The following is a 21,871-nucleotide window of genomic DNA, read 5'->3' as shown; positions in this document are numbered from 1 at the left end:
AGCTCATTCAGTGCTACAGTGAGCGGAGTGGTGCCTTCATACTCTCTCACACATGTTTGTTCCTCTACCCTGTAGGGACATCTCATTGATATAATGCATTCCCTAGCCTTACCCTCAAGTCATACATGAATTATTAAATCACAAAATATTTATTTTCCAAATGTGTCCACCCTTTGGGCATAACATCCACTGGAGTGGAGAGATGTATTTTCAGTCACAGAACAAAATGTACAAGAAATATAAATTAAATTTGGCTAAAAGTATTTCTAACATCCTATTTATTTGAAAAATTGTTTTTTTTTTACTAATTCTCTGAGAATAATGCAATTTTTCAGTTGTTGCTCCCGTATTTTGAATTTATGATTCAATTCAATTCAAATTAGCTTTATTGGCATGAATGTGTAACAACAACATTGCCAAAGCATCATAAATACAACATCAGAACAATCAACCCCATACATTTCATGATGTAAAAGACTACAATCAAATGGAATTTTAGACAATGCTTTGGGGGTCCACCACGTGATGGTTGGGACATGGTACTATAACTTAGCTCAGAATGGCTTCTAAATACAGTATATGTCCACTGTAGTGGACATCATGCATTAAAGGGTTAAACATCACAACTAACGTTAACCTAATTCTTACCCTCACCCTAAAACCAAGTCTAAACCCTCAAAGCCCTTTAAACTTGTGAGGTCCAGCATTTTGGTCCTCACAAAACTGTCAGACCCCCAAATATAGTAAAACCTATCCCTGTGTGGGTATCTCGTTGAAATAATGCATTCCCTAGACTCTTACCTTAACCATCACAACTACACGCCTAACCTTAACCCTAACCTCAACCTTAAAACCAAGTGTTAACCCTCAAAAAGTCTCAACCCATGGAGACATCAATTTTTGTCCCCACAATGACACGAGTCCCTATTGGTTAGTGTGCATTCAGGTTAAAGTCCCCACCGGGATATAAAAACATGAAACGCACACGCACATACACACATTATTACAACTAAGCCGAGGGCCCCAATCCCAAGCTATAAAAGGAGGGAGTCTAGGGGATTTCCACGGCAACACACACACAGTAGACAGTGAGGGCAGTTAGACAAGGAGACCCCCTCATGCAGTATATAAGGCTCAGCGGGCACCGAATTAAAGTTATGTCACTAAGATTCCCTCCTACACAGGCCCATAGCGGTCACACTTAACACTATTACCACAATCGCTTTGTCAGGTGTTTCACTTAGTAAGAGCATGGGGGATACTATCAGTGGTCCACACTACTATTCAACAAGAAACAGGGAACAAAGTGGAGATGTACAGTAGTTCAGTGTTTCCCAACCTGGGAGTCGGGACCCTACAAGGATCACAGAGTGAATTGAAGGGGTCACAAGATAAGTAGAAAATAAAAAAATTTACTTCTTCTACATAAAATTATGTTTCCTTTAATATTTGCTTTCTTCCTTTTTTTGTGTATCTAGTTTTACACATTTGGGCCTCTAAAAATAATTCAAATAAAAGAATGACACACAAAGTTTTACAACGGGTCACAAGAAGCCACAGCGTGGATAAATGGATCACAGGCAAAATAGTTTGACATCCACTACAGGAGGTGACGTGGAAGGGTTGGCTCGAAAAACTGCATCAATTTCTACAGTTATCACATTAAAGTGTTTATTTTCATAAAAATGAAGTGACTACTGTCACTTTGACATGTTATGAGATGTAATGGCAGGTCATTGACTTAATCATTTTTATTGCCTTTAAGAATTTAGATTTTAAAGCTGTAGATAATAACACAATATGTACTTGTGGAATAAAGATACTAGAAAAAGGCTTTAAATGACCTATGAGCCATTTAAAAACAGTGTTTTGTGAAAACCACACATTCTATACAGAGAATAAAAAGGAAAGCTCTATAACTACACAGGAATGAGGAGGAACAGGCCCTGTGCATATAAAAACACTCCTTAACAAAGCCTGGAACCACAGCAAATAATTACAGTGAAAACAGAGTGCTTGCACATTTGTGTACAATGTGTGCACATGGAATTATATTGCTAACTAGAACAAATAAACCCTGTATGAAGCCCAATATATGACAGATCCCCTTTGTTTGTATGGATTATATAATCTATCTATACAAACTAGGTTTTCAATCTGTTTGCTGTACAACAAGAAAAGAGAGAGAATTTACCGACACCGCTTCAAACCACCTGACTCTATTTCTAGGTCAGATGTGTGAGTAATCATTCATGCAACACATGCGACACATGCAACACATTTCCACTACAACCAGTAGACTTTAAACAAAGACAGTTGCTTTCCCCAGAATAGATGGCTGGGTGGGAAGACACTTAGTCAACAAAACAATTATCTGGTACAGCCGTTCTGTGTTACAGTATGACTGCAGACAGTATGACTGTAGAACAGACTTATAAACTTAATTTCCTAGGTTAACATAAACAACAAGCAGTAAGGCTCAGGCTGTGTCATCAGAATGGATGTAACAAAATATCCCTGTGACCTGTAATGGTCCAAAAAGAGACTAAGAAATCAGAGCTAAGGAGAGTGACAGAACCAGATTGTCTTACCTCAAGTTAAAAAGCATATTAGAGCACATAAAGGAAAGATAAGGTGTAGGAGTTTGTCCCAGGGAGGAGTGAAGGAGTTATTTCTTTTAGAGACAAGCCTTCAACCATAGGAAAAAATAATGATTTTTGCTTTCTTAACTGGAAATCAATATATCAAACCTTATGACTAACCTGGCTATATGAATATGTAATATATAATATATGAATGTAATGTTATGTCAGAGGAAAAAATGATTCATCAGTTGCTTATCAACAGATCTTGTAAATATGTACTGTAACTGAAATGCAAGCAAAACTAAAACAGCACAATGGAAAGGGACAAATGGTTACAAACGAATAGCACTCACAGCAACTCTGCCCCCAGAATCATGGGCACTTTTTCTCCGGAGTGGTTGCTTCTGAAACATAGACGGAAAAGATGGTTGGCGCCACCTTGCCGTGAGCTCAGCATGCTGGCGGTACTTCGGACCGGTGACAGGTTGAGATCCTCGGGCAGGCAGGAACCCACCCAGATCTGGTCCCTCAGAGCGTAGTCTATCACAGTATAACTCTCCTCGCTGAAAGAGACAGAGAGAGAGAGAGATTTTAATATGATTTCCACTTACTGTACTGTAAAGGTATAGGCCTAGCTGCTCGTAATTGAGGGGCATCACATCATGCAACAACCACCATTAAAGTGCTCTTGAACAAGCAAGTTGATACAGATATATATAGAGAAAGATAAATCAACAGTTCTACTACACGAAAGCGCACCACACAAACCAACACATACAAACAGAGTTGTACAGATACATACAGTTACTGTATGTATTATGAAATGACTTTAATGTCATCTTACATACTCGAACACATATTGTTGCTTCAGTGGAGAAACATTTTTCCTGAAAGTGTATCCCTCTAGCCAATGCACAAAAAAAGAAAATTTCATTATTCAATTTGTAATTTCAAGATAAAACTGTAACTGTTTACTTTGAGTTACATATAAATAAATAAAAAAGTAACCATTATATATATACCAAAATAAATAATAAAGGCTATAAATATCCAGATATTCTGATACTCTTCTGGCAGGATAGTATTCAAACATAAATGTGGATTCAGTAGCTTCTCTCCCCTTGGTACATAACATTTCTAATAAACATTTAGACAAGATACTTGGTCCTCATTTTGAATTTTTGGAATTACATTTTGTGTTTCTCTGTTCCCATATGGTAACTTTTCTGCTCCACTCCACAATTGGTGTAATATACCCTTCAGCCAGAGACAGGAATGCAGACTGTAACATTTAACACCAGTCACCGACTGGAGCTTTAATAAAAAAAGTATTCCATGTTGTTGTTAAATCAAATGAAAAATCAAAATGTTTATATAGAACGAGTACAAAATTACATGTGAAACACATAATATTTGTAGATTTTCATCCTTCCATTCACTACCTCTCACACACCAAATTTAAGCTCACTGTTTTCAGTAAAGATCTAATTTCATGGTACCTCAGCTTAAAAACCCCTGAGAGGCTAAAGGCTGTGTAGCTAATGGAATTCACCTGGATTACTAAAATCAAAGGTCGCATTATGTCTCAGATTTGGTGCCAGTCAAAAGTCCGAACATTCAGCTGGCTACATATCCTTACATTAAATCAGCTGCCCCCTGGTTTCTTTCGTTCATGCCTACATTTCCCATGAGTACCTTTACCTAGGCATGACCCAGTGTCTAGCAGTACACCGCTAGAAACATCTGGAGTTGATTGTGAAACATGGTAGGTTAACTCTAATGCAGCACTGAACCTGGAGAAAAAGTGTATGTGTATGTGTGTGCGCGTTTGTTTTCATTGTGTTCTGATAAACAGGAGCTCAAGTCCAGCCCACATACGTTATCAACCTCAGACTAAAACAGAAGCCAAGCTTACTGGACAGGAAACCACCTTCTTATAGGCCAGCATATCCATTAGTGTTCACATTCATGCTGCGCACGCACACACACACACACACACACACACACACACACAGTTGGGGGCATTCTGGGGTTGACTGGTTGGAGAATCCATGGACATGGTTGAGAGGCTCTCAACAAGGTTCAACTGTTACTCATCAACCCCTATTGGCTACTAATCAATCAAGCTCAATCCTGTTGGCCACAAACCACTTAGACTTCTTAGAATAGGAGAAAGAAAGTACAGGGAGAGACAAATCAGATAAAAGCAGTGGGAGTGGGCAGGAAAGCGAGCAAAATATTTGCGCTAAAGCTGCATCCAACTGTAACCACAAGCTGCTCATAATGGAGTTTTACTCCTTAACCCCTAATCCTTTTTAAAAACCTATAATAATCCATGAATTAACCTATTAGTTTACCCAAATGTGAAGCATAAACATCTGAATGCTGTTTAGAATACAACTTCTTCAAAACATTAATTTTTACCTGAAAACATTTCAACTTCATGTAAACCAGAATCCTAATGATCCCACATGAGTTCCTAAAATAAAATACCAGATCATCATTTGTTAGCTGAATTTTAGGGTCATTACCATTTTGGGTACTGACAGCCTTACAGGTAAATTGCCTGGAATGCCATTTACATGACAATGGAGAATGGGATGGTTAGGGAATCTGCATGTTTGTGGGGAGAGTTTTCTCATTTGTGTGGGTGGGTGGGTGTACAGTGTTGGATTATTGCTAAATAGATGAATGATGGTGGTAAATAGTTGAGACATCCAATGTAGAAATGTGGGAGAAGGGTGTTAGAAACTGAAATAATAGAAGAAAGAAATCCTATCTGCTGCTTGGCCATCTCATGAGCTACTTACACGGAAGCGAACACACACGCTCACTGGACAGAAAATCACTCTGGCCAAATAGATAGCACAGGCATCTACCACACATCATCACAACTGTGCCAGCTACCATCTTAGTAGTGTACAACCAGTTCTTCAACACACAAGCAGAATTAACAAATCTTCTGAGAAATGTTGAGATAAGACTCCTAGTGGAGCGTTCGCACACACACACACACACGGTTCAAAGTAGGAGTGTTGAGACTATGGCATAGTCAAACAAACAGAAGGAGGGGGAAAAAACTAGAACAGAATGTGTTGGGATTATACACTTGCACGCATACACAGAAAGGATAGGATAGACAAAAAAAACACAAGTCCATGACTACTAAAAAGAAAGGATAGGATAGAGAAAGAAAAAAGCTGAGAAGAGGTAGAGATGGAAACCTTAACAATACTGAATGTTTATATGATGCCCAGCATCATACTGGAAAAATGGTGGGGAAGTGAAGATGAGAGAGGAGCCAGCTGGTGTGGACTCGGTGTTATGTAAGTGTTCCTGTGAGTTCCAGAGTGCAGCAGATCAACACTTTCCCTGCTGCGTGACAATAGCTCAGTCTTACTCAGGGTTGGTTTCCAATAACCAGTTCCATTTTGGATCCAATTCAAAGCTGATAAAATAAGTAGATCTGTTAAGCTAAGAGTTGAACAAATCTTTTATTGACACTTTTATTTTTCTCCTTTCATAACCAGCAAAGAGGAAAGTACAAACAATATCAAATAAGTAAGCAAAACCAGACATTTCAATGTCAAACTTTAATTTTGTGTTAGTCAATAATTGTTATAGGGCTGGAACTAACACAGCAAATCCTCACATTGGAGAAACTGGAAGCAGAGAATGTTTAGCGTTTGTGCTTAAAATGCCTTTAACAAATCAAAATAGTTGCCCGTTATGTCAATCTAATACATGTTACAGCTCAGATATAGAACCTTTTGTTACTTAAAATTGTTAAAAGCAGAACCAATTCAGATTTGATAAGAGATCTGAAAGTGGATATGATACTAGATTCACTTTCACTTAAACACTATTAAACCCCAACCGCAGGCAGCAGTGTGCGCTCTGTATTAAGAAATATAGGCCTATAAAACTGAAAACATTCTAAAGGTCATGAGTATGTTTTCTTCCTACTGTGTAGGCTAAGTGCTGTGGCTTTGACCTTTCAAACCTTCCTTCTGGTGATCATGGTATTCTTATTGATGAGAAAAGAAGAAGCCGAAAGGATACACAACATTATTGCATTTGGCAACTAAGCGCAGTGAACTGCTTGTAAGCTACCCCACACCCCCACTACTACCCAGCTACACACACTTGGAGTCATGAAGATATGTCTAGGAGGGTTTGTGACCTGGCTGCGCATGGCTCCTGTACCCCTCGTGTATTTTTGTTTTGATTACTGCAGATGGAGAGCAGTAGAGTACCGTGCCACAGCAGGGCTCCAGCGCTCCCCGCAGCACAAACCAATATTATAACAGCTTCTCCCATTCAAACGCACGCACAAATACACACTCCGATTCTGGAGCACTCCCTTTCCCAAATCCCTCTTCCAAACACTGCCTGACACCACACACTGGTGGAGTCTGCCATCCCTGATCAGATTCCCAGAACAATATCATATGGAATGCCTCTTTTCTTTTTTCAGTGATTTTTAGGAATTCTTAAGTCTGTGAGTGGCGGTAAAATCAGTTCCAGACACAGAGGGAGACGGACGGGAAAGGATATTTCTTTGGCACAAATAGACACAGTGCAAGCGCACACCCACAGTACACACACGCAAATGAAAACCACATCATTTCAAGGAAGTCCTCTTTATGGCCTGCTTCATGGTGCTGCATAAAACTAGGAAGAACAGTGGAGGGGTGAGCAGGCTCACTGACAGGCCTGACAATGAGCAGGTCTGCCTAGCTCCACATGAGTCATGGCACCAAGACATGTTGAAACTCTAACAACATTCAGAAAAACAGATTCATAATGCCAAGTCGTAGCAGGTTCAGGTAACTGCACCTGTTCAGCGTAATAAACAAACCTATTAAGGAGGGGTGGGGGGGTAGTGTGGATAATCAATCTGTTTCTACAGTGACATCTGCAGATGCCAATCCCTCTTGACTTTCTCAACCCTGCCGGTAATGACGGTGGGATAATACACTTAGATCGCAAGACAAGACAATAAATGATATTGGGTTCACGAGAGCAAAACCAGATGAGATGTTAACACCATTTTTAAGAAAGCTTCAATGATGAAAAATATGAAAATGAATGTCTTTTATTTGACCAAAAGTCACAAAATGGAAAACATTTAAAAGTAGCGGGGCCTCGAGATCTCGTCACACCCCTACTTCACACAGTTTTGTTTTCATTTCAGCTCAATAATTGTTCTTCAACTTAACGGCTTTCCCAGGACAAGTTAAAACATGGAGAAAACCATATTACACGCCGTGCACTCAAGGTCTTCGCCATATGCGGTTCTGCACTCACACAGTGAAAAACAAAGGCTTTTGGTTACACTTTCACCCTCAACATGTCAGAACAGGTGAGTCATGAGCAAATCCTGCACAACAAGGCCACACTTAGATCAGCTAAATACAACAAAGAACAGTCTAACAGTTACACGCAGTCTTAGACAGACTCACCTCTTCTTCCTGGTGACGATGAGGACGTCATTGAAGAGGAAGAAATAGACCTGTTGCCGTGACATCCGCTTGTGGAAGATGCCGTTTTCCTCCACAAATGCAGTCAGCTCTCCTCTCTTTACCATCCACCTGGAGGATGAGACCAGGGGGAAAGGCTGGAGGAAAAGAAGAAAGAGAATGTGATTAACAGGAAAAGGCAACAATTCTAACCAATAAAGCATTTTAAAATGTCCGTAATGTTGGTGCTGTCAGGAAATGCTAAATCACAGTTTGTGTGTTCCTGTGTGAACAGCTGGCTTTGCAGACTGAGAATATGTTTCGCTAGACATCTGTGAATCCCAATTGCGCCAACAGCTATTTCCCACATTACTTAGACACACTTGAGCCTGCCAAGCCTTGTGTGCATTATGTGCATTGATACTCGCCAAGTGAGTTACGGTGGTGTGTAGTCTCTGTATTGCTGTCTGCATGTGTGTACATGTCGGTGCATGACTGCATAAGCCTATGATTTAAATATTTAATAAATAGACAAGAAATAGTCCAACATTTTAGGAAATACACTTATTTGCTTTATTGCCCAGAGGTAGATGAGGAGATCAATACCACTGCGTAAATTTGAAGCGATAACTAGTAGCCAGTTAACTTAGCTTAGAATGAAGATTAGAAATGGGGGGAAACAGCTAACAAGGTTCTCTCTATTAGTAATGAAATCCACCCAATATCACCAGCTCATCTGAGCTTTATTGGACACAGTGACTCCAGCTCAGGAAACAGTCTGACAGTAAAGGTGCAACTTTTTATACTTTGGAAGAAATTAGATATAACATGTTATGGTGCCCTGTGACGTTTACATTCAGTTTTACTTACCACAATGCATTGTTGTGTCTAACAATTGCCTGCCTCAGTTCAACAAAATGTGGACCTAATAATCTGCTCTACAGCACTACTGAAGGTCAAAAACTCCACTGGATTAATTAGTGAGCTTCAGTTGTGCTGGTGGGAGGATTTTGCTACCTTTAGACAGAGTCAGGCTATGTGTTTCCCCCTTTTTTCCAGTCTTGATGCTAAACTAAGCTTACTGGCTGGCTGTAGCTTCATGTTTAAAAGGACACATATGGTGGTTATCTCTTAACAAGAAAAGGAATAAGCGCATTACCCAAAATGTCGAACTATGATGTTAAGCTTGTCATGTCAGTTCTTAACCAGAATTATCTTGTCAACAGAAACGCTCCCTCAACTGTGTAACAATTTGAGGTATTTTACGCCATGTTCCTACCTTGATCTTGAACTCCAGCTGAGAGTTGATGGTATACATCATCTCTGTTCTCTCCATTGTGCGAGCTCCTTCATTACACTTTCTTACCACCTGCTCTCACACACAAATGTACACAGTGTCTGTTAATCAATGTACTTGTACTCATTTGTCGTAAAATACCTGCATACTATGATTCTCTCTCTCTCTCTCTCTCTCTCTCTCTCTCTCTCTCTCTCTCTCTCTCTCTCTCTCTCTCTCTCTCTCTCTCTCTCTCTCTCTCTATATATATATATATATATATATATATATACATACATATACATACACACACACACACACACACACACACACACACACACACGCAACAACATAAAATCCAGAATGAGTTTGTATAACATTTCACCACACACCTTGCTAACTGCTTGTAAAGCCCTCTTACACTCTTCATATTGGTCCAAGTCTTTTTGTGTCTTCTGACAAATTGTCTGCAACACAGGGAGTCAGAGCTCAAATGACTTGAACAAATGTATAATGTAAACACGTTCATGAGCAAATGTCCACAACAATTCACTGTACCCATGCACACCACACTCTATCAAAGGCCTGATAAAACATTAATGCCTAAAGGAAGCTGTGGGAAGAAATTAATTGAAACCAAACTTTCTCAGGATCCAAAAGCCTCTGAGTGTACAAGCACAAACCCCAGAGTCCCTAGGGAGACACTGACAGAAGACAGGGGAGAGGGGATGAAAGCAGGGACAGGGAGGCGCAGTAGGAACAGAATAATAAGAAGCATAAAACTGAAGAAGAAAAGAACCAATAAAAGGAAGAGAGAGAAGTTAAATTAGTTAAGAGAGTGAGGGAATGATGTAAGGCCACACAAACATCTTTGAGGTTAGAATCCATCCCATGTAGAGTCAGTCAGGCCCAAATGAATAAACAAACTGTTGAGCAAAAGTCAAAGTCTTGAAATTCCAAAGCTCATGCTACTATATGCCTGCACTCACATCCATGAGCAGGGGCAAGCGAGTGATCCTCTGCATGGGCAGGATGAGGAAGGAGATCATGGGGAGGTTCCTGCAATCTGGGTGGCCCTCTATCCTGGTCAGCACCTCCTTCAAAACTGGATTCTTGGACCTGCAAGAGAGGACAGAGAGCGACTGGGTGTTCAGATGGAGCAGGAACTGATGATACACAGAGAAAGAAGAAAAAGTGAGTGGGAGGAAGAGCAAATTCCCTTGTTCAAAGTCTTAGAACAGTTATGTTGGCTCATATCCATAAGATATATGATAAGAACAACAGATGTTATATTTATGTGTGTTTGCTCGGTCACTCACACCAGCCTCTGCAGGGTTCGCTGCTGGTAGACCTCATTGGAGCAGTATGTGATGTAGGGATCAAAGTTCGCCTGGGCATGCTTGCAAACAATGTCGCTGATGTCATCGATCACTATGTTCTGTTGGTGTCTTTCTTCCAGTTCCTTAAAGAACCTGAACACAGGATGAACACGGGTCAGTATGTCGGGGATTCATATGGTACATGAGTCAGAAGCATCAAATCATAAGTCATCCCGCACTGAGGAAAATATAGGATGCACTGACAGATACAAAGTCAGGAAGCACCGCCAACACCTTTCGTCTAAACCCACTGTAGGATCACAAGAGAGGAACTCCCTGCCTTTTAAAATAGACATAGCCTACCATTAACCATAACACAGAGGCTTTTCCTCTTCCTGAGCACCACCAGATGGCCGGTTTTAACGGCACGCCACATGGCCAGCTTCAAGAGAATAAGTGTTTGTGCATGCACAATCCATGGTGACAAACAGGAAGGTGTTCACAGACACAGGACGCTGACCTTGACCAGTTGGACTGAGTTTGAGCTCCCTACCCATCCCTACAACCTCCACACGCAGATGCAAAAAAACAATGCTTCTTGTGACCGCGTAGCCTGACCTTGTACTCTCTGAACTATACCTTTTCTAATCAGGGCATGAGCACACAGGAAAACAGAAAACACACACACACACACACACACACACACACACGTTGCCCTGTCCTCTGGCCCATGTCCTAAAGGTGCATTAAGGTATTTAACAGGTCAAAGCTGCTCGAGTTCAGGCTGAGCTCCCACCTGGGGCAAAACTCACTGACCCCAATAACAGCATGCTGTGCTGAGGGAAGAGGTCAAAGAAGGGGAGTTAAAACAGGGTGAAAGGGACATGCCCAAAATTAGTCTGCAAACTAAGAATTATAAATGAAAATGTAAGAGTTCTACCAGCAGAAGAATATACTTTTTTGAATCAGCATTCAGAATATGGTACGGGAATGAATGAGGTATGTCATATCCCTGGGCTGCAAGTGAAATACAACCACACACCACCTGCGTTTAAAATACTAAACAGTCCTCCCACTCACCATCACACACAGACTACACAGGAGCCTGCAGGTGGTGCAATATTTCTGCTATTTTCTTTGAGAGGCTGACTATCTGTTCCAAGCATAATATCTTGCTTAACCAGTGCAACAAGTCATTTTTTTTATAATAAGAGCTACTGTCTCTCCGTCTCTGTGCCCTCCACTCTCCTCCCTGGGGATATACAGGTTTAAGTATTTAAGTGGGGAGGGTAAAGTATTGCTTTAATGTGTGTGGCCTGTGTATAGGAATGAGAAAGGGGAGTGAGATGGGATGCAGCATGTTTGAATACAGTAAGAAATTGTTGAGGGATTTTTATCCCAATGTACCTAATAAGTAGGGATGCACTGATCCAAAACTGATATCACATATCGGCCCGATACTGACTGAAATCGCTGGATGGGGTATCAGTGACAAGGGGGGTGATTTATGTGGCTGATCTGCGCCGGTGGACCTGAACAATTTGCCTAGAGAGCCAACATCGCATTTATTTTACAAAGTTAGGAAGCAATGCTTAAGTCAAGCCTGATGTTGCCTTGGACATAAAAGAATGATTCCCAGTCTCTTCTTCACAGTAAGGAATCCAGCTTAATAATGTTACACTGGTATTGGATTGGTACTTTGCATGGGCTGATACCCAAAGCCCAGGTATAGGTATTGGGACTGAAAAAGTCAGATCGGTTATATATCGGTTATTAATAAGCTGCAGAAAGTGAGGAGTAATGTTTGTTCACTCAAATGTAGATGGTATGCTGTATGCAATAAAAAATGTGAAATATTTCTGTCTGTGGAGGGAGCCACAGTCCTGACATTGAATCGTTGAGCAAATGTCATGAACAGTTGCACAGGGGAGGCAGTGAATGCTCTGCAAGTATGCGCACACACACACACACACACACACACACACACACACACACACCACACACCACACACACACACACACACACACACACACACACACACACACACACACACACACACACACACACACACACACACACACACACACACACACACGATAAACTAAAACTCAGTAAAATGTCTTAAAAAGGCTTATGACACAGCCTAGGCAACAGAAAGACTACGGCTGGCTTAACCTAATTTCACGCTTAGATTTATGAGCCCAGAGCTTCCAGCAAGCCTCTGGTTAAGAGGTCACACATGAAAACAAAAGCCCAGGGTTAACATATTCAGAGCACTCATTGCATTTGACTTGGCACATCAGAATAATCTGATTGGACGTCGACATGTCACACTGCTGTGGTGTTAGCCTTGGTTTAGAGTGTGATATTAACACTGGTTTTTTAAAAAATATAACCTTGAAAACTTGGTTACAACGTGTTGGCAGAGCAGGCTCAGTGGGGCTAAGGGAGGGAAGTGTGAAAAAACCTTGGACCTTGGACTAAATGTGGAGTCTTTAGTCTCTATAGTAGGCTTGTAGACTGACAATCAATGCAGCATTAATTTTACAGAAGGATACGTGACGGCAGCCACGGGGAACAGTTTCAGACCAGCTGTTATCATAATGACTACTGACCTAGGAATTTTCACACATTAAACAGTTTATCATAGTGAATAGTAATTTTATAAAAATAATAAAAACACATGGCACAACAACATATGGGGTCAGAAATTCTTCTATCAATTACTTGTAGAAATAATGGTGCAGAGGGAGCAAGTTCATGGTTACCTGGCCTATAACATCATTACACAGTTCACACGAATGCACTGTAAATCATAACAGATAGGTAAACTCAGAGGGCTCATAGCAGCAAATTTTGTTTCTTGTTGTTCCACTCAATGTGCCCCTTGCTTCTTCTCAGGCTCTGTTTTCTGTCTATCAGCATGTGACCTCACATATGCACAGGAAACAGCTCAGTGCTGCTTACTGGAGCTAGAACGTCAGGCTAAAGGAATGGTATCACCGTACAATTAATAGTGTTTACAGACACACATCACATGGAATGAGTGCGGTCCACCAGCTCTTAAGTGCTATTAAATAAGAAAATGATTTAGCTCTTTTGCCAAAACCACAAACCACTGATAGACATTTCAGGAATATGTAAGAGGAGCCTAAAACAGCATGTAAACACAAACACTTTTTAAAAGGTTTTTGATATTACAGTTTTTCTCAGTCACTTTGGTATTTATCAGATCAGAATTGAAATTCTCAAAACATCTCATCACTTGTGTACATCCTGAAAGGAATTACTCATTCTTTTGAACAAATTGGAAATGCTTAAATGATTATGTACAATTGTCTGCTGTTTCCTACATTATCAATCGCTTATGTCATGTTGATCACAATGTATTATACTAGTTCTCTGTTGAATATTTTTACATCCCCATAACATCTAGGCATTAGCTCATTGCACTGTCTATTAGACTTTTTTTTTGTAAAGGTGTCCTGAATTGGTGAAGATATTCGTTGTGATGAGAATGAGTATCTGTGGCCAAACCGACAGGAATGACAGCCTAAGGGTTTCCCATGTTTACATTCCTAATTTTGTAATTTTTTCCATTGTGCTCTGCAGTGCTGTAAAAGTGCTGTCTTTTTCTTTTCTGTATCACATTTCATGACATGCTCTGTCAACAAATTACAGTTTAACTATGAATCCTGTCCAACCTCTTGCAATGTATAACTTTGTACTGCTGAAACAGATATTTGCCATACTCAACAAGCGCAGCCTTGTGCATTTTCAATTATTGTCATCCAAACTTTAGCCATAGTTTATATCAGCAAATACTTCCAGAGAACTTCTGTTATATTGACAATATAATAATATAGCTATGGCTAATAATATAACATGGCTAAACATTTTGACTGTCTTGTTTACAATCAATGTCACAAGGGGTTGTCATTCTGAAGGCACTGACATGTTCACTGACATTAATATTTACTTTTGAGAGACAGACTAAGGATTTTGAGCATGTAATCCACTGTGTTATGATGTTTGTGCAATCTGTTTAGAGAAATGCACTTATTGGTTAGCAAATGTTAAAGATGATTCGAGAAATGCACCAAAGTGACTGAGACAAACTGTCAAAAAAAGTTCTACAAACATGCAAGAGCACCAAAGATGAAAACACAAAACAATATACATCTGATAAGATATGTCTAGAAAAGATACACATTACAACAACGCAACCACACACTTACTTTTTGCTAGCTTCACAGACATCGGCAATGTTGGAGAAGAGGTGGTGGTGTTCGGTCTTGGTCATGGCCTCGCTGAGCTCTGCAGAGTTCTTGAACATGCGGATCAGGATCTCCAGACTGTGCAGATAAGAGTGCTCTGACGAAATCACCTCAAAAATGGCCTGATGAAGAGCAACAGAGAGAAGGGGAAACAAGAGTGTGAGACTGAAAAGAGGGGACTATTCATGTGTGTGTGTGTCTGTGTGTGTGTCTGTGTGTGTGTGTGTGTCTGTATTTATTACATTCTATTGAGACTTTGCATGCTTTTGTCATCCGACTAGGTCTGACTCACTCACTGCTGTATGAGATGGGCTCTGTCATGAACATGCTTGACATACCTATACTCTACATTCGTGCTTGGAATACTTTTTAACAATACCATGCACGTCTAAGCACTTTCAAGTATTTGTCCAACAACTTAATGTTTCATCTCATCGGTCTCCAAAGGTAAATATTTACCGGAACATGTCTTTCTCCTTCTATTTACAATGCGTCTGCTTTAAAGATATAATAGTCCATGATGCATGTTTCCTGCTGTGCTCCTTTAACAGCTTTTGAATGGTCTAGAGGAGTTTACAGAGACCAAGTGGAGTACCAGACTCCCTCAGTGCTTGGTAACTCATCTAGCCCAGAATTGGTTTATACTGTGATTCCTACCTCTTGCCTTTTGCGTTCCTCCTGAGTCATCTGGTCACAGAGACCACGTTTCTTGACCTAAATAGAAAACACAATTTGTTTAAAAAATAAATGAATAAACAACTTCTGAATAATGATTTTAAAGTTATGAAAAGATTTCAAAAACAAAGTCACACTTGTTTGACTACTGACTTTGTTTCATTTCAAGGGCCCTTTGAATTTATAGCAGATATGTGTGCATGTATGTGTTTGTGTGCAACTGTTGTCCTCACACACAAACAAAGGAGCATTTTGCATACCACACTGAAAAGAAAGCCAAATGAAAAGAAAGATCTTCACTGAATTAAGAGCCTCAGGGCAAGTGCAAAAATAGAAAAAACTGAAGGTAAAATGTCATTTGGCCGCATATGGTTAACAGGAAAGTATATGTGCGTGTTGGTATGTGACTGCCAAGATTTGGTCCAGAAATATTTAAATAAGACTGAAACAAAGCAATCTTCTTGAATTAACTGGATGTGGAGTGCCACTGAATTAAGCAGCCTGTGGCTTTGCCAAACTGGAGGCAAGGTTGAATAAAAAGCATGCCTCCATCTCATGTTTCACCACGTATAACCAGTATGATCTAGGGCGCATTCACATTACACCAGATCACACATGCAGGCAGGAATTCCAAGAGGCCATCTTTCCTTATTTCCACTAGCTTCTCATCCTGTTTCGGCACAAACAGGGAAGTGATAATGATCCTGGAGGAGCCTTCCTTCTCTCCGGTATCTGCCCTTCAGCCCTCAGCAAACACAGAGGACAAACAAACCTGCAGCAGACCAAATATCTCTTGCAGCACTTTCTTTCTATTCCGTTCACACATCATGTTTATTACTTCTCTTGCTATAACTTTCCCTTCTGCTAAACCTTCAACACTCTATATCAGCAAAACCAGCTATTGATGTAAGGCTTTAAGGTTTTAGTGTGCTATCAACCATGCGCCATGTCGTGCCAACTGAACTTCAACCTGTTTTACAGTTCGACTGGGTGTACTGAAACACAGTTTGGAATTAGGCATTAATCAATAGTAAATGATAAGATCTCTTTTTAAAGCTTTTATCTATGTTTCCGTGTTTGAAGCTGAATAAAACAAACAAAACTTCAGGCAACATGGGGTCATTGGAGTATTAAGCTACAGGACAGCTCCACCTTCTGAAAGTACAGGTGGTGATTTCTGGAAATATGAAAATTCTGAGGTGTGACATTTCATGGAAACCTCGTTAGGTGCTACGGGGACAGTAAGAGAAGGGAGGAGCGGAGTGAGAAAATGTGTTGGAAATGCAAAACTCACACAATGAAAACTTGTATATCTGGTTCTTGGCTTCACTGGAACTAAACTCATCATTGATGTCACATCAGGACAGCTGTGTGTCATCAACAACGTGCCAGCATATTCACCAAAATGCGAAAGAATCCTGCAGTGTTACATCATGTATTGTCTGGCCAAACACATTCACACTAACAGATCCAAAGCTGTAAAGCAGCTATGATGGAAGAAGAGAGCTACATCCTGTCAGCCTGGTAAAATCCAACTCAGCTCAATTAAAAAAAAACGAAAAACAGCCAGATCATCTGAATATAGTATACTTTGAATCCAATTTCCCATTCATTACAGTCCAAGTGCATATCGTTCTCTGCTAATACTAATTGGCTCCGCCTATGCCCTCGCCTGTTTTTGCTGCTGCACAAGTAAACAAGTAAACTGATGAGAATGATGGGAAGTAGAAAACTAAATTAGCTCAATCCTTTCCTCTGTATTCCTCTATCCCTCCATTCCAATCCTTAACTATATTACGTAATGCAGAGTCACCGCACTTCTCTGTAGAGGCAACATTTTAAGCATATTTGCAGTCTGACAAGGCTGTAGAGTTTGCCAACCCACTGGCACTAGGCCCAGCAGTGCTTCCAAAACTTCCTGTGGGTCTGGCTGACTCTGCCTCCCTGCCCACCCGAGTCCTAGAAGATATGCTCCTGTACTCCCTGATAAACAGAGTGAGGGGCAGAGGAACGCAGAAACAGTGGGAGGATGAGTACGGACTGTGGCCAAACTGGAGACGACAGCATTCTTCAGAGCACTAGCATTCCAAGACTCCACAGCCACAGCACAGTGTATACTGTATGTATGTCCGTATACTGGATATAGAGAAATAGTGAAAAAGATGTAAGAATTATGTCTGACCACACTGAGTTGACTCCAGGAGATACGTATAGGTCTGTACTGCACCACAATGCCGTTATCAGGTTTGGGTTCTCTCGAATCTGCATCCTCATCTGAGTCATCATGTAATGCCTTCTCCTGGTAATTCTGGTACAGCTCCTCTTCTGAAACACAGTTTTTTTGGACAGATGTTGAAGGAAGGTATTGTTCGTTTGAGAGCGAGGCAGAAAGGGCAAAGAGAACAGACACTAAAAAGAGTAAAATGGAGAGAAAAGTGTGGCGGAAACAAAACAGATTCTTACCCTCACTGTCAAACGTCCGCTGACTGGTCAAAATTTTCTTCTTATCTGGACTCTGACAGAGAAACACAACAAAAAGGTAATGACTTAGACAACTCTAAGGGACCAAGCAGGCGCACGCACACACACACACACACACACACACACAAACTTTCAATGAAATAGACGTGAGGACCTCTATCACCTGTCTATGCTCTTTCTGTTGATCTCCTTCATTGACCCCTGTCTCATTACAGAGCCACTGTGTATATAAGTGTGTATGTGAGGACATGGTGTCACATTATGTCATGTTTCCAAACAACCACATTAATTGTGTCCTTGTAAGGCCTTGTACGGACTTCTGCTGCTGCTAAGTTTGTTCCACAATACTGGCCTATGTTGTAATTTTACCATTCAGACTGTACCCCTCCAATACTGAAGTCCATGTTGAAGCTATCTTTGTGCACAATCAAATATAAATCCATCAGATGGACTGATTAACTGAGTTAAGAGATGGCTGCTAAAAAGTAACTGCAATGCCAAATTTCACAGGGTAACAGGGTTGTATATGTAATTTCTTTTGGCATTAATATTTTGTTATATAGAGCCAGTCGAGTATGTTTAGCTGAGTTTAGTATACTCTTTATGAGAAACACAAATTAACCCAAAAATGTACAACATGGCAAAATTCAGATCGCAAGACATTCAGTCAAAACTTGACAGTTTATAATTGTTTATTTTTGGGACAGTTTTACTCACCTTGTTTTTCCCTGTGCTGGTAGGCTTTTCTATCCCACGGCTAGCAGGATTAGAGATTCTGGGGCTGACAGATTTGGGTGTCCCAGGGCTGGAAAGTGTGGGTGACACAGGGCTCGCAGGCTTGGCTGTTCCTGGGATAGTGAGGCTTACAGTGCCAGGACTTGATGGGGTGACTGGTGAATCTGGTTTATCCCCATCTAGCCCTTTGATGACAGGGTGGGACAACCGATGGGCCTTTGGATCTACCGACGGGACTTCTAAGTCTACTCCACTCACAACGGCCCTCCTGTAGGACGTACTCCTCAGGCCTCTTCTTAGTGTCCCTGTGCTTTCACTTTCCCCATCCATCTCACCGTGGCCCCCTACTGTAGAAAAGTAGGTTCCTGTTTCCACCATGCTGAGGGCTTTCAACGCTCGCTTGGAATGATCCAACCCCAGCAGCCCTGCCAAACCATGGCCTTGCTGCCCAGAGGGAGGCACCTTGTTCTGCCGAATATCAGATGCTAAGCCCTTGGGGATGAGCTGCTGAGTGCCCATCTTCAGGGCAGCAGGACTGTGGGTGCTGAGAACAATGGAGGGAGGGGGAGAGATAGACGGTGAAAGTGAAGGAGAGGGTGAGGTGGACGAAATGGAGGAAGAAGAGGAAGAGGCATGCCTGGTGTCCTGTGAAGATGCGGGCGAAGATGAGGACTGTCTAAGGATTGCCTGGCCTCTGTCTGCCGGCGACGGGGAGCGTGGGGTTGGAGGGTCTGAGGAGGTAAGGGAAGAGAGGGAGGGGATGCTGGAGGTGGAGCTGTGGGAGGGAGTGCGCCGGGCTGGAGGAGAGGGGCTTGATGCAGATGAAAAGGAGGAGAGCTCAGGGTGGTTGTAGTTAGGAGTACGTGGAGACAGGACAGGAGAGGAACGCTGAAGACGAACAGCTTCGGGTGAGGACGAGCTCGTCCCAAATGCTATCTGGTCTTTCTGTGAGCTCAGACTGAATGGACTGGACATGCCTTTCTGGGGGTCCTGAAGACCCTTTTCCGGCCATACTGTCACTTTTCTACCGTCACAGTTTCCATTACACACTCTATTGTCCAGTGAAGCGGATCTGCTATCCTCAGACCTAAATTTGGACAGTGAGAAGAGTCCGTTGGAGAGGTGCCCGATGCTGATGCTTCGAACTACTCGGGATTTCCGGGAGGGCTTGTGCAGAACGTGCTTCAACACAACAGTATTTTTGCCCCAACACGGAGGAGTGACCACCAGTCTCTCAGCAGGCTGGCTCAAGGTGAAGGAAGTCTCGCTGTCCTCCGTCATGTCCCCATTTATGTGGTAACTGACAGGTCGCGGTTTGGGTTTGCTTGAGTCCTCTGGTTTTTTATAATAGTCTGTGCGGCGTTTCCACAATGGGGTGATGTTTTTATTGGACAAATCCACATCATTGCCGATATCCATGATCCTAAAGTGTCTGTGTCCACTTCACTATCTGTGTCCAAAACTACAGGTCACAGTGCAAAAACACTGCAGCCCTGCAGAAAACTGGGTCTCACTCCTAAGGGTAAACAAAAGAGAATAATCACAGTCAGTATCAGAGCTCAGTGCAGTTTCCAAATTCCCAAAGTTTACTCATTAACAGGGAGTCAGTGCAGTAGTGGCAGCTAAACTTAAGAAACACATGAGTGAAAAAGTTGTTGAATTGCCAAAACAGAAGCCAAGACAGCAGAGACAGCTGATAATCCTTTTGTATATGTTCGCACAATCCTGTTGTATATGAGCAATCACTCTAATATTCCAAAAGGAAAGCAACAGAGTGTTTAGTGTTTTTATCTTGTGTCACTTGAACCAAACAAATTTGCTCTTTTGTTTGTGTGTATCTGTACAAACATCGCTACATGAAAAAGATAAGAGAAGCAATAAACAGATCGTTTCTGAATCAGCTGTAGAAGAAAAAAGTTTTGGGTCCAACTTACCCCTAATCAGTCGATCTGCTGCAGAATGCGGTCATTGTACCTGCGCTGTCGTGAAAAAAAAAACTTCTTTGGACGAATAACAAAAGTTTATGGGCTTAATCCAGCAGGGTATCGAAACCAAATGAGTTATGTGGAACAAAAGTTGGAGCCGCAGAGTCATTTGCAGTGAAGTTTGTGAGCGACTGGAAACGCGGCAGTGAGGAGTTCCTATGAGCAGCAGTAGAAGGAGGAGGAGGAGGAGGAAGAAGACGAGGAGGGAGGGGAGCTGAACACAAGTGAGAGGGAAAGAACATCACTCCCAGGTTCACAGGACTTCAACTCGGGAATTACTTGAGTTATCGAAGTGGAGGGAGGCATTTTCATTTTACATTTAGTGTTTAATAAAGTTGCACGATGAGATGAGAAGAATATTCTTTTTAGTGTCATTAACTTTCTTATATTAGCATATTGTGCTATGCATAGTCTGTATACTCGTAAAGGACAAGAACAGTCCATATTAAAACATACTTACATGTTTTGTACACAAATAATCCCTGCAGCATTCATTTTGGGCTACTCAAATGACACGTTGATGTTGTGCGCCATCGGGTGTTTTGTTGAGTAATTGCAACAGTACCACACATTAGTGAGAAACACTGTCTTTTTCATCTAATTTTACAAAAAAATGTCCCAAAGTAGCCAACTTGTGAGAGCACTGCTAGTTAGTAAGAGTGGAGGCAGTGGCAGGAAATAGCAATCCACTTTTTTTTTTATACTAATGACAAACCACAGAACGTTTTCCCCAAAATATTTCAGTACAGACTTCACTACAGTCTAGCTATGTCTTTATAATAACCTCATCCTGCCCGATATCTATATTTGGTACATACAATAGGCTACCATATAGCCATTTTTCTGTTTGTTTTTGTAGTGACATCTGCAGATGCTTCAAAAATGTAGGCCTATTGAGTAATTAGAGGATCTGGGAGGATTTATAGCTTTTAATTCATGCGCCAATAAAAAGCTTTGTTGAGCAGTTTGAGGCTGTAGTTAATTCTTGCATCATTGGAAATGTAAGATTGCGAAATACTGTGTGACAAAGTATTTTCTCATTAAATCCACACTTATAATAACCCTCTTTCAATTTC

At 41.2% G+C, this 21,871-nt stretch overlaps 1 protein-coding gene across 1 annotated transcript in view; it reads right to left on the bottom strand.

Moving 5' to 3' along the window:
- LOC119882292 (rho guanine nucleotide exchange factor 26-like) overlaps positions 1-20,971 on the bottom strand; it is a 29,905-nt gene extending 8,934 nt beyond the window's left edge. Inside the window, exons 1-12 of the mRNA XM_038692294.1 lie at positions 20,745-20,971; positions 18,793-20,326; positions 18,058-18,109; positions 17,777-17,919; positions 15,577-15,633; positions 14,881-15,041; positions 10,643-10,795; positions 10,313-10,442; positions 9,716-9,790; positions 9,327-9,416; positions 8,051-8,205; positions 2,939-3,148 (exon numbers count right to left, since the gene is read on the bottom strand). Coding sequence (XP_038548222.1) covers positions 2,939-3,148; positions 8,051-8,205; positions 9,327-9,416; positions 9,716-9,790; positions 10,313-10,442; positions 10,643-10,795; positions 14,881-15,041; positions 15,577-15,633; positions 17,777-17,919; positions 18,058-18,109; positions 18,793-20,229 — 2,663 coding nt within the window. The 5' untranslated portion in view covers positions 20,230-20,326; positions 20,745-20,971. The remainder of the gene's footprint in view (positions 1-2,938; positions 3,149-8,050; positions 8,206-9,326; positions 9,417-9,715; positions 9,791-10,312; positions 10,443-10,642; positions 10,796-14,880; positions 15,042-15,576; positions 15,634-17,776; positions 17,920-18,057; positions 18,110-18,792; positions 20,327-20,744) is intronic.
- Positions 20,972-21,871: the final 900 nt, after the last annotated feature.

Source organism: Micropterus salmoides, unplaced genomic scaffold (assembly GCF_014851395.1).
Source record: "Micropterus salmoides isolate LMB-PRFRI ecotype aquatic unplaced genomic scaffold, ASM1485139v1 Ms_hic_scaffold_3, whole genome shotgun sequence".
NCBI lineage: Eukaryota > Metazoa > Chordata > Actinopteri > Centrarchiformes > Centrarchidae > Micropterus > Micropterus salmoides.
The sequence above is the reverse complement of the archived record's forward strand: the minus strand, read 5'-3'. Positions and strand labels throughout refer to the sequence as shown.